The sequence below is a fragment of the Salvelinus namaycush genome, chromosome 36 (genome assembly GCF_016432855.1).
Source record: "Salvelinus namaycush isolate Seneca chromosome 36, SaNama_1.0, whole genome shotgun sequence".
Taxonomy (NCBI): domain Eukaryota; kingdom Metazoa; phylum Chordata; class Actinopteri; order Salmoniformes; family Salmonidae; genus Salvelinus; species Salvelinus namaycush.
In genome coordinates this window covers 26,054,714-26,068,707 of record NC_052342.1, presented here as the reverse complement: position 1 = coordinate 26,068,707, position 13,994 = coordinate 26,054,714, and the positions used below count along the sequence as shown (strand labels likewise).

General features: G+C 43.7%; 1 protein-coding gene across 1 annotated transcript in view; it reads left to right on the top strand.

The window, feature by feature from the left end:
• The window catches only part of LOC120030521 (SH3 domain-containing protein 19-like), a 32,670-nt gene extending 26,692 nt beyond the window's left edge, over positions 1-5,978 (top strand). The window contains exons 13-15 of the mRNA XM_038975928.1: positions 4,776-4,958; positions 5,249-5,340; positions 5,741-5,978. Of these exons, the coding sequence (XP_038831856.1) occupies positions 4,776-4,958; positions 5,249-5,340; positions 5,741-5,863 (398 nt within the window). The 3' untranslated portion in view covers positions 5,864-5,978. The remainder of the gene's footprint in view (positions 1-4,775; positions 4,959-5,248; positions 5,341-5,740) is intronic.
• The last annotated feature ends 8,016 nt before the right edge of the window (positions 5,979-13,994 follow it).

The following is a 13,994-nucleotide window of genomic DNA, read 5'->3' as shown; positions in this document are numbered from 1 at the left end:
AGACTGGTTATCCTATAGCCTTGTCTTTCTCTACAGTGAGGCTGGTTATCCTATAGCCTTGTCTTTCTGTCCTGGGAGGCTGGTTATCCTATAGCCTTGTCTTTCTGTCCTGTGAGGCTGGTTATCCTATAGCCTTGTCTTTCAGTCCTGTGAGTCTGGTTATCCTATAGCCTTGTCTTTCAGTCCTGTGAGTCTGGTTATCCTATAGCCTTGTCTTTCTGTCCTGTGAGGCTGGTTATCTATAGCCTTGTCTTTCAGTCCTGTGAGGCTGGTTATCCTATAGCCTTGTCTTTCTGTCCTGTGAGGCTGGTTATCCTATAGCCTTGTCTTTCTGTCCTGTGAGGCTGGTTATCCTATAACCTTGTCTTTCTGTCCTGTGAGGCTGGTTATCCTATAACCTTGTCTTTCTCTACAGTGAGGCTGGTTATCCTATAGCCTTGTCTTTCTGTCCTGTGAGGCTGGTTATCCTATAGCCTTGTCTTTCTCTACAGTGAGGCTGGTTATCCTATAGCCTTGTCTTTCTGTCCTGTGAGGCTGGTTATCCTATAGCCTTGTCTTTCTGTCCTGTGAGGCTGGTTATCCTATAGCCTTGTCTTTCTGTCCTGTGAGGCTGGTTATCCTATAGCCTTGTCTTTCTGTCCTGTGAGGCTGGTTATCCTATAGCCTTGTCTTTCTGTCCTGGGAGGCTGGTTATCCTATAACCTTGTCTTTCTCTACAGTGAGGCTGGTTATCCTATAGCCTTGTCTTTCTGACCTGGGAGGCTGGTTATCCTATAGCCTTGTCTTTCTGTCCTGGGAGGCTGGTTATCCTATAGCCTTGTCTTTCTGACCTGGGAGGCTGGTTATCCTATAGCCTTGTCTTTCTGTCCTGGGAGGCTGGTTATCCTATAGCCTTGTCTTTCTGTCCTGTGAGGCTGGTTATCCTATAGCCTTGTCTTTCTGACCTGTGAGGCTGGTTATCCTATAGCCTTGTCTTTCTGTCCTGTGAGGCTGGTTATCCTATAGCCTTGTCTTTCTCTACAGTGAGGCTGGTTATCCTATAGCCTTGTCTTTCTGTCCTGTCAGGCTGGTTATCCTATAACCTTGTCTTTCTGTCCTGTGAGGCTGGTTATCCTATAGCCTTGTCTTTCTGTCCTGTCAGGCTGGTTATCCTATAACCTTGTCTTTCTGTCCTGTGAGGCTGGTTATCCTATAGCCTTGTCTTTCTGTCCTGTGAGGCTGGTTATCCTATAGCCTTGTCTTTCTGTCCTGTGAGGCTGGTTATCCTATAGCCTTGTCTTTCTGTCCTGTGAGGCTGGTTATCCTATAGCCTTGTCTTTCTGTCCTGTGAGGCTAGTTATCCTATAGCCTTGTCTTTCTGTCCTGTGAGGCTGGTTATCCTATAGCCTTGTCTTTCTCTACAGTGAGGCTGGTTATCCTATAGCCTTGTCTTTCTGTCCTGTGAGGCTGGTTATCCTATAGCCTTGTCTTTCTGTCCTGTGAGGCTGGTTATCCTATAGCCTTGTCTTTCTGTCCTGTCAGACTGGTTATCCTATAGCCTTGTCTTTCTCTACAGTGAGACTGGTTATCCTATAGCCTTGTCTTTCTGACCTGGGAGGCTGGTTATCCTATAGCCTTGTCTTTCAGTCCTGTGAGGCTGGTTATCCTATAACCTTGTCTTTCTGTCCTGTGAGGCTGGTTATCCTATAGCCTTGTCTTTCTGACCTGTCAGGCTGGTTATCCTATAGCCTTGTCTTTCTGACCTGTCAGGCTGGTTATCCTATAGCCTTGTCTTTCTGTCCTGTCAGGCTGGTTATCCTATAGCCTTGTCTTTCTCTACAGTGAGGCTGGTTATCCTATAGCCTTGTCTTTCAGTCCTGTGAGGCTGGTTATCCTATAGCCTTGTCTTTCTGTCCTGTGAGGCTGGTTATCCTATAGCCTTGTCTTTCTGTCCTGTGAGGCTGGTTATCCTATAGCCTTGTCTTTCTGTCCTGTGAGGCTGGTTATCCTATAGCCTTGTCTTTCTCTACAGTGAGGCTGGTTATCCTATAGCCTTGTCTTTCTGTCCTGTCAGGCTGGTTATCCTATAACCTTGTCTTTCTGTCCTGTGAGGCTGGTTATCCTATAGCCTTGTCTTTCTGTCCTGTCAGGCTGGTTATCCTATAACCTTGTCTTTCTGTCCTGTGAGGCTGGTTATCCTATAGCCTTGTCTTTCTGTCCTGTGAGGCTGGTTATCCTATAGCCTTGTCTTTCTGTCCTGTGAGGCTGGTTATCCTATAGCCTTGTCTTTCTGTCCTGTGAGGCTGGTTATCCTATAGCCTTGTCTTTCTGTCCTGTGAGGCTGGTTATCCTATAGCCTTGTCTTTCTGTCCTGTGAGGCTGGTTATCCTATAGCCTTGTCTTTCTCTACAGTGAGGCTGGTTATCCTATAGCCTTGTCTTTCTGTCCTGTGAGGCTGGTTATCCTATAGCCTTGTCTTTCTGTCCTGTGAGGCTGGTTATCCTATAGCCTTGTCTTTCTCTACAGTGAGGCTGGTTATCCTATAGCCTTGTCTTTCTGTCCTGTCAGGCTGGTTATCCTATAACCTTGTCTTTCTGTCCTGTGAGGCTGGTTATCCTATAGCCTTGTCTTTCTGTCCTGTCAGGCTGGTTATCCTATAACCTTGTCTTTCTGTCCTGTGAGGCTGGTTATCCTATAGCCTTGTCTTTCTGTCCTGTGAGGCTGGTTATCCTATAGCCTTGTCTTTCTGTCCTGGGAGGCTGGTTATCCTATAGCCTTGTCTTTCTGTCCTGTGAGGCTGGTTATCCTATAGCCTTGTCTTTCTGTCCTGTGAGGCTGGTTATCCTATAGCCTTGTCTTTCTGTCCTGTGAGGCTGGTTATCCTATAGCCTTGTCTTTCAGTCCTGTGAGGCTGGTTATCCTATAACCTTGTCTTTCTGTCCTGTGAGGCTGGTTATCCTATAGCCTTGTCTTTTAGTCCTGTGAGACTGGTGATCCTATAGCCTTGTCTTTTAGTCCTGTGAGACTGGTGATCCTATAGCCTTGTCTTTCTGACCTGTGAGGCTGGTTATCCTATAGCCTTGTCTTTCTGACCTGTCAGGCTGGTTATCCTATAGCCTTGTCTTTCTGACCTGTCAGGCTGGTTATCCTATAACCTTGTCTTTCTCTACAGTGAGGCTGGTTATCCTATAGCCTTGTCTTTCTGTCCTGGGGGGCTGGTTATCCTATAGCCTTGTCTTTCTGTCCTGGGAGGCTGGTTATCCTATAGCCTTGTCTTTCTGTCCTGGGAGGCTGGTTATCCTATAGCCTTGTCTTTCTGTCCTGTGAGGCTGGTTATCCTATAGCCTTGTCTTTCTGTCCTGTGAGGCTGGTTATCCTATAGCCTTGTCTTTCTCTACAGTGAGGCTGGTTATCCTATAGCCTTGTCTTTCTGTCCTGTGAGGCTGGTTATCCTATAGCCTTGTCTTTCTGTCCTGTGAGGCTGGTTATCCTATAGCCTTGTCTTTCTCTACTGTGAGGCTGGTTATCCTATAGCCTTGTCTTTCTGTCCTGGGAGGCTGGTTATCCTATAGCCTTGTCTTTCTGTCCTGTGAGGCTGGTTATCCTATAGCCGTGTCTTTCTGTCCTGTGAGGCTGGTTATCCTATAGCCTTGTCTTTCAGTCCTGGGAGGCTGGTTATCCTATAGCCTTGTCTTTCTCTACAGTGAGGCTGGTTATCCTATAGCCTTGTCTTTCTGACCTGTGAGGCTGGTTATCCTATAGCCTTGTCTTTCTGTCCTGTGAGGCTGGTTATCCTATAGCCTTGTCTTTCTCTACTGTGAGGCTGGTTATCCTATAGCCTTGTCTTTCTCTACTGTGAGGCTGGTTATCCTATAGCCTTGTCTTTCTGTCCTGTGAGGCTGGTTATCCTATAGCCTTGTCTTTCTGTCCTGTGAGGCTGGTTATCCTATAGCCTTGTCTTTCTGTCCTGGGACGCTGGTTATCCTATAGCCTTGTCTTTCTGTCCTGGGACGCTGGTTATCCTATAGCCTTGTCTTTCAGTCCTGTGAGGCTGGTTATCCTATAGCCTTGTCTTTTAGTCCTGTGAGACTGGTGATCCTATAGCCTTGTCTTTTAGTCCTGTGAGACTGGTGATCCTATAGCCTTGTCTTTCTGACCTGTGAGGCTGGTTATCCTATAGCCTTGTCTTTCTGACCTGTGAGGCTGGTTATCCTATAGCCTTGTCTTTCTGACCTGTCAGGCTGGTTATCCTATAGCCTTGTCTTTCTCTACAGTGAGGCTGGTTATCCTATAGCCTTGTCTTTCTGACCTGTCAGGCTGGTTATCCTATAGCCTTGTCTTTCTCTACAGTGAGGCTGGTTATCCTATAGCCTTGTCTTTCTGACCTGTGAGTCTTTGAGAGTAGATAGTTGACCACATAGACAGGTTCATTAGGAGCAGAGTTAATGGTTAAATGTGAAACGGATCCTCTCTCTCCCTGGCAGAGGGTCTGAGTGGAATGTTTGTCCACACAGCACACCCTTTAGTCAGCTGAAGATTTGTGGGTGTGTGTGCTTACGTGTGTGTGTGTGCGCTTACGTGTGTGTGTATTTGTGTGTTAATATTTATAAATGTGTATTTGTGTGTGCGTGTGCGCTTACGTGTGTGTGTGTGTGTGTGTGTGTGTGTGTGTGTGTGTGTGTGTGTGTGTGTGTGTGTGTGTGTGTGTGTGTGTGTGTGTGTGTGTGCATACGTGTGTGTGCATACGTGTGTGTGTGTGTGTGTGTGCATACGTGTGTGTGTGTGTGTTCTCTCAGACGTTCCAGACCAGTGGGTTGTGGCTCTTCACGACTTCCCAGGTCAGACTGCAGAGGATCTGTGGTTCCAGCAGGGGGCGCTGATCAGAGTAACACAGCGTGTCGACGCAGACTGGACCAGAGGAAAACTGGACGGACGGGAGGGACTGTTCCCCACTAACTTCACACACACCTGTAACACAGGTAACACACAGAGTAGGGTGAAATAGACGCTGATCTGGGGTCAGTTTTGCGTTCCCCGCCCCCACACTAATGGTTATTGGTCTGGGGGGAGGGGGAGCTGATCCTAGATCAGTTCCTAAGGGAGGCTTCATCTCGGGGAGCTGATCCTAGATCAGTCCATAAGGGAGGCTTCATCTCGGGGAGCTGATCCTAGATCAGTCCATAAGGGAGGCTTCATCTCGGGGTAACATGCACAGGACGCACACATTTTGGTCACAGAGTTTAACCATACTTTCTGATCCTCTCTGCAGCTCAGCCAATGACGAGCCAGCCTGTGGCCAGGGGCGTGGCCAAGGTCCTGTTTGATTTCAGTGGAGAGAGCGAAGATGAGCTCTCACTGAAGGTAGGTGAAGGCAGGAGAAGGCAGGAGAAGGCAGGAGAAGGCAGGTGAAGGCAGGTGAAGGCAGGTGAAGGCAGGAGAAGGCAGGTGAAGGCAGGTGACGGTAGGTGAAGGCAGATGACGGTAGGTGAAGGCAGGTGAAGGCAGGAGAAGGCAGGAGAAGGTAGGAGAAGGTAGATGAAGGCAGGAGAAGGTAGATGAAGGCAGGAGAAGGCAGGTGAAGGCAGGTGAATGTAGGCTTGCTCAGCACTTTGTGAGTGTGTGTTGTTATTTTGTCACAAATGAAGTAGCAAGTCGGATGATTTGAGTACTTACTCTCTCCCTCTCTCTTTCCCCCCTTCTCTCCCTTACTCCCTCCCCCCCCCTCTCTCTTTCCCTGTCTTTTCCGCTGTCTCTCTCCCAGGCAGGGGAGGTAGTAACAGGGGTGGTGACAGTAGACGAGGAGTGGTATCTGGGGGATGCAGGAGGGAGGCGAGGCCTGGTCCCCAAAAACTATCTGAAACTGCTTCCTGGCAGCTGCAAATAGGACTATGTACACTATGTGATATATATAAACTACATTGCCATAAGTATGTGGACAGCCCTTCAAATTAGTGGATTGGGTTATTTCAGCCACACCCGTTGCTGACAGGTGTATAAAATCGAGCTCACAGCCATGCAATCTCCATAGACAAACATTGTCAGTAGAATGGCCCGTACTGAAGAGCTCAGTGACTTTTAACGTGGCACCGTCATAGGATGCCACCTGTCCGACAAGTCAGTTTGTCAAATTTCTGCCCTGCTAGAGCTGCCCCGGTCAACTGTAGGTGCTGATATTGTGAGGTGGTGTAAAGCTCACCCCCATTGGACTCTGAAGTAGAGGAAGCGGGTTCTCCGGAGTTTGGTGGATGCCAGGAGAACGCTACCTGCCCCAATGCATAGTGCCAACTGTAAAGTTTGGTGGAGGAGGAATAATGATCTGGGGCTGTTTTTCATGGTTCGGGCCCCTTAGTTCCAGTGAAGGGAAATCTTAGCGCCACAGCATACAATGACATTCTAGACGATTCTGTGCTTCCAACTTTGTGGCAACAATTTGGGGAAGGCCCTTTCCTGTTTCGGCATGACAATGCCCCCGTGCACAAAGCGAGTTCCATACAGAAAAGGTTTGTGGAAATCGGTGTGGAAGAACTTGACTGGCCTGCACAGAGCCCTGACTTCAACCCATCTAACACCTTTGGTATGAATTGTAAGTCCATGCAGCAATGTTCCAACATCTGGTGGAAAGCCTTCCCAGAAGAGTGGAGGCTGTATTATAGCAGCTAATTGGGGACCAACTCCAAATGAATTCCCATGATTTTTGAATGAGATGTTCGACGAGCAGGTGTCCACATACTTTTGATAATGTAGTGTATATATGAATATGTGCCTTCAGAAAGTATTCATACCCCTTGACTTATACCATATTTTGTTTTACAGCCTGAATTCAAAATTGATTAAATAGTTTTTTCTCACCAATCCACACACAATACTGTATAATGACATCACCATACCCCATAATGACATCACAATAGCCCATAATGACAAAGTGAAAACATGTTCTTAGAAATGTTTGCAAATTTATTGAAAATATCTAATTTACGTAGGTATTTACACCCCTGAGTCAATACTTTGTAGAAGCACCATTGACAGTTACACAATCCACGTGTGGAAAGCTAACATTTGCCCATTTATTATTTTCAAAATTCTTCAAGCTCTGTCAAATTGCTTGTTGATCATTGCTAGACAACCATTTTCTTGACATAGATTTAAGTCAAAACTGTAACTCGGCCACTCAGGAACATTAAAGTCACCATTGGCCTTTATGGTGAAATCCCTGAGCGGTTTCCTTCCTCTCCAGCAACTAAGTTAGGAAGGACGCCTGTATCTTTATAGTGACTGGGTGTATTGACACACCATCCAAAGTGTAATTAATAACTTCACCATGCTCAAAGGGATATTCAATGTCTGCTGTTTATATTTTGACCCATCTACCAATAGGAGCCCTTCTTTGTGAGGCAATGGAAAAACTCCCTGGTCTTTGTGGTTGAATCTGTGAAATTCACTGCTCGACTGAGGGAACTTACAGAGAATTGTATGTGTGGGGTACAGAGATGAGGTAGTCATTCAAAAACCATGTTAAACACTATTATTGCACACAGAGTGAGTCCATGCAACTTATTATGTGACTCCTGAACTTATTTAGGCTTGATATAACAAAGGAGTTGAATACTTAAGTCGCTCTGGATAAGAGCGTCTGCTAAATGACTTAAATGTAAATGTACTTATTGACTCAAGACATTTCAGCTTTTAATTTTTTTTATTAATTTGTAAACATTTCTCTAAACATAATTCCACTTTGACATTATGGGGTATTGTGGGCAAGTCCAATGATACAAAATCTCAATTTGAATCCATTTTAAATTCCGTCTGTACCAGAACAACATGTGGAAGAAGTCAAGGAAGAAGAAGAAGAAGTCATACTGAGTATACAAAGCATTGCTCTTTCCATGACTGACCAGCTGAATCCAGGTAAACGCTATGATGCTTTATCGATTTGGAATCCAGGTGAATCCAGGTGAAAGCTATGGTCCCTTATTGATGTCACCTGTTAAACCCACTTCAATCAGTGTAGATGAAGGTGGAGGAGGCAGGTTGAAGAAGGATGTTTAAGCCTTTGAGACATGGATTGTGTATGTGTGCCATTCAGAAGGTGAACGGGCAAGACAAAAATATTGAATTGCCTTTGAACGGGGTATGGTAGTAGGTGCCAGGCACACTGGTTTGTGTCAAGAACTGCAATGCTGCTGGGTTTCTCACGCTCAACAGTTTCCCGTGTGTATTAAGAATGGTCCACCACCCAAAGGATGTCCAACCAACTTGACACAACTGTGGGAAGCATTGGAGTCAACATGGCCCAGCATCCCTGTGGAACGCTTTTGACACTTTGTAGAGTCCATGCCCCGACGAATTGATGCTGTTCTGAGGGCAAGAGGGGGGTGCAATTGAATGTTAGGAAGGTGTTCCTAATGTTTTGTCCACTGTGTATATAACAGGTCTATGTGGGTGTGTGAGGTACAGGGACAGAGAGAACGTGTTTGTTAAGCAAATGAATGAATGAATGAGTATGTGTTGTTGTACTGATGTGGTTGATGAACATTTTGTTTACATCTCAGTATGATAAGGAATAGATAGAAAACAGTTTGGCAAACTGTCCTCCATATTGACACTAAACTACACTCCATATTGACACCAAACTACCCTGCATATTGACACCACACTGTCCTCCATATTGACACCAAACTATCCTCCATATTGACACTAAACTGTCCTCCATATTGACACCAAACTACCCTCCATATTGACACCACACTGTCCTCCATATTGACACCAAACTACACTCCATATTGACACCAAACTACACTCCATATTGACACCACACTCCTCCATATTGACACCACACTATCCTCCATATTGACACCACACTGTCCTCCATATTGACACCAAACTACCCTCCATATTGACACCACACTGTCCTCCATATTGACACCAAACTACCCTCCATATTGACACCAAACTATCCTCCATATTGACACCAAACTACCCTCCATATTGACACCACACTGTCCTCCATATTGACACTAAACTACACTCCATATTGACACTAAACTACCCTCCATATTGACACCAAACTGTCCTCCATATTGACACCAAACTACACTCCATATTGACACCACACTGTCCTCCATATTGACACTAAACTACACTCCATATTGACACCAAACTGTCCTCCATATTGACACCAAACTATCCTCCATATTGACACCAAACTATCCTCCATATTGACACCACACTGTCCTCCATATTGACACCAAACTACACTCCATATTGACACCAAACTGTCCTCCATATTGACACTAAACTACCCTGCATATTGACACCACACTGTCCTCCATATTGACACTAAACTACACTCCATATTGACACTAAACTACCCTGCGTATTGACACCACACTGTCCTCCATATTGACACTAAACTACCCTCCACATTGACACTAAACTACCCTCCATATTGACACCAAACTACCCTCCATATTGACACTAAACTACACTCCATATTGACACTAAACTACCCTGCGTATTGACACCACACTGTCCTCCATATTGACACTAAACTACCCTCCACATTGACACTAAACTACCCTCCCATTGACACCAAAGTACCCTCCATATTGACACTAAACTACCCTCCATATTGACACCACACTGTCCTCCATATTGACACCAAACTACCCTCCATATTGACACTAAACTACCCTCCATATTGACACTAAACTACCCTCCATATTGACACCACACTGTCTCCATATTGACACTAAACTACCCTCCATATTGACACTAAACTACCCTCCATATTGACACCAAACTACCCTCCATATTGACACCAACCTACCCTCCATGTTGACACCAAACTACCCTCCATATTGACACCAAACTACCCTCCATATTGACACCAAACTACCCTCCATATTGACACTAAACTGTCCTCCATATTGACACTAAACTACCCTCCATATTGACACCAAACTACCCTCCACATTGACACTAAACTACACTCCATATTACATCTCAGTACTTTACTTTGGTGCCAAAATGGCAGCCGTTGAAGTTCTACATCCGAAACAGTTTGCTGAATCCTGTTGAATCTATCCCCGTATCAGAATATCACCAGCAAGCCAGCCTTACAGCACAGTGCTTTTCAACCATAGAAATATAATTACTAGAATGGTAATCCACATTCAAGTCTATGGGTCTGTGACGGGTGGTGCGGTGCCCATTTTGAGTGTACCCAAGGGGGTGTAGTTCAATTGCCATTGTCTATTGGGCTGTTAACCATTCCAGTGATTGTATTTCTTTGTTTTTAACCTGGTACTTACCTGGTCATGTATTTCATAAGGTAACCTAGTGGTCACTTTAATAACAGCTTTCTATGGGGGTGAATCCTAACTTTCACTTCAGTCTAATTTTTCATTTAGTCTGTGAAAATGTGACTTGAGTGGAGGTTGTTTAGGATTTTCTTTCTGTGTTTAACTGCTTTGTGTCATTTACATACTGTATAACTGGATGTTCCATACAGGCTTTTTAATCAAAATAAAACATGTTTTAATACTAGTGCTTCTATGACTCGTTATGGAAGCTTATCTGGTGGTTGGCAAAGGCAGGAAGTCCAGTCGTCTACAAGTAACAATCAAAGACCAGTAGTCAAGATGTCGTCTACAAGTAACAATCAACGACCAGTAGTCAAGATGTAGTCTACAAGTAACAATCAACGACCAGTAGTCAAGATGTCGTCTACAAGTAACAATCAACGACCACTAGTCAAGATGTAGTCTACAAGTAACAATCAACGACCAGTAGTCAAGATGTAGTCTACAAGTAACAATCAACGACCAGTAGTCAAGATGTTGTCTACAAGTAACAATCAACGACCAGTAGTCAAGATGTCATCTACAAGTAACAATCAACGACCAGTAGTCTACAAGTAACAATCAACGACCAGTAGTCTACAAGTAACAATCAACGACCAGTAGTCAAGATGTTGTCTACAAGTAACAATCAACGACCAGTAGTCTACAAGTAACAATCAACGACCAGTAGTCAAGATGTAGTCTACAAGTAACAATCAACGACCAGTAGTCAAGATGTCGTCTACAAGTAACAATCAACGACCAGTAGTCAAGATATAGTCTACAAGTAACAATCAACGACCAGTAGTCAAGATGTAGTCTACAAGTAACAATCAACGACCAGTAGTCAAGATGTAGTATACAAGTAACAATCAACGACCAGTAGTCAAGATGTAGTCTACAAGTAACAATCAACGACCAGTAGTCAAGATGTAGTCTACAAGTAACAATCAACGACCAGTAGTCAAGATGTCATCTACAAGTAACAATCAAAGACCAGTAGTCAAGATGTAGTCTACAAGTAACAATCAACGACCAGTAGTCAAGATGTCTACAAGTAACAATCAACGACCAGTAGTCAAGATGTCGTCTACAAGTAACAATCAACGACCACTAGTCAAGATGTAGTATACAAGTAACAATCAACGACCAGTAGTCAAGATGTAGTATACAAGTAACAATCAACGACCAGTAGTCAAGATGTTGTCTACAAGTAACAATCAACGACCAGTAGTCAAGATGTCATCTACAAGTAACAATCAACGACCAGTAGTCAAGATGTCGTCTACAAGTAACAATCAACGACCAGTAGTCAAGATGTAGTCTACAAGTAACAATCAACGACCAGTAGTCAAGATGTAGTATACAAGTAACAATCAACGACCAGTAGTCAAGATGTAGTCTACAAGTAACAATCAACGACCAGTAGTCAAGATGTAGTCTACAAGTAACAATCAACGACCAGTAGTCAAGATGTCATCTACAAGTAACAATCAAAGACCAGTAGTCAAGATGTAGTCTACAAGTAACAATCAACGACCAGTAGTCAAGATGTCTACAAGTAACAATCAACGACCAGTAGTCAAGATGTCGTCTACAAGTAACAATCAACGACCAGTAGTCAAGATGTAGTATACAAGTAACAATCAACGACCAGTAGTCAAGATGTTGTCTACAAGTAACAATCAACGACCAGTAGTCAAGATGTCATCTACAAGTAACAATCAACGACCAGTAGTCTACAAGTAACAATCAACGACCAGTAGTCAAGATGTCATCTACAAGTAACAATCAACGACCAGTAGTCAAGATATAGTCTACAAGTAACAATCAACGACCAATAGTCTACAAGTAACAATCAACGACCAGTAGTCAAGATGTCTACAAGTAACAATCAACGACCAGTAGTCAAGATGTCGTCTACAAGTAACAATCAACGACCAGTAGTCAAGATGTAGTCTACAAGTAACAATCAACGACCAGTAGTCAAGATGTAGTCTACAAGTAACAATCAACGACCAATAGTCTACAAGTAACAATCAACGACCAGTAGTCAAGATGTCTACAAGTAACAATCAACGACCAGTAGTCAATATGTTGTCTACAAGTAACAATCAACGACCAGTAGTCAAGATGTAGTCTACAAGTAACAATCAACGACCAGTAGTCTACAAGTAACAATCAACGACCAGTAGTCAAGATGTCTACAAGTAACAATCAACGACCACTAGTCAAGATGTAGTCTACAAGTAACAATCAACGACCAGTAGTCAAGATGTTGTCTACAAGTAACAATCAACGACCAGTAGTCAAGATGTCGTCTACAAGTAACAATCAACGACCAGTAGTCAAGATGTAGTCTACAAGTAACAATCAACGACCAGTAGTCAAGATGTAGTCTACAAGTAACAATCAACGACCAGTAGTCAAGATGTCTACAAGTAACAATCAACGACCAGTAGTCTACAAGTAACAATCAACGACCACTAGTCAATATGTCGTCTACAAGTAACAATCAACGACCAGTAGTCAAGATGTAGTCTACAAGTAACAATCAACGACCAGTAGTCAAGATGTAGTCTACAAGTAACAATCAACGACCACTAGTCAAGATGTTGTCTACAAGTAACAATCAACGACCACTAGTCAAGATGTCGTCTTTTATTCTCAGTTTGATGTGTTGTTGCAGATACAAACCATACCCCTCCCAGACACACAATACATCTCTTCATCATCATCATCATCATTAAACCAGGTTGTTTTAACATATACCCCTCCCAGACACACAATACATCTCTTCATCATCATTAAACCAGGTTGTTTTAACATATACCCCTCCCAGACACACAATACATCTCTTCATCATCATTAAACCAGGTTGTTTTAACATATACCCCTCCCAGACACACACTACATCTCTTCATCATCATTAAACCAGGTTGTTTTAACATATACCCCTCCCAGACACAATACATATCATCATCATGCTTTATAAATACAGTAACAATCAAATTAAAATACTTACAATAATATTTCACCTTATAACTGTAAAACAACTATAATCATACTTAGTGACATAATTGGCCCCATTTCATATAACCGATGACGTCTTCTGAGGCACAGAGACGCCATTCAAAATGTCTACTGACTCATTACAACTTCAGCTTTACGGACGAGGTGATTTCGTCCCTCTGTGACCAAGAAGAAAGTGGTCTTATTTAAATTTTACGAAAATTATTTAGTATCGTTTCATATTGAGAGCTCTAAATTCGGGCATGATAATATTAGCGAGATGAGCCTGTCTGCTGTAATCGCATTTCATATGCCTTAATGTGAGCAGAGCTGGAAGGTTCACAACCAAGGGAACCCTTTGTCTGGATAGGTCAGAAAATGGGATGTGTTGCTCCCCCTATGCAAATGAAGTGTCAAGATTTGACATACCATTCTCCGCTCGCATCTGAAATGCAGTATGTGAAGCGGGACAACCGGAGCTGTCACCGAGTGCACAGCAATTGATGTTGCGCTGTTCACAGAGCGCTCGGTACACTACAGAGTACGTCAGCTGAGCGGAGCTGGAGCGTAGGCCTTCTGGTCCACTCCCAATGTCGCTCCAAGTAGCGCTCACATCAAGTAGTCTATTTGTGTGCTGCTATATATAGCTACTGTTCATGGAGT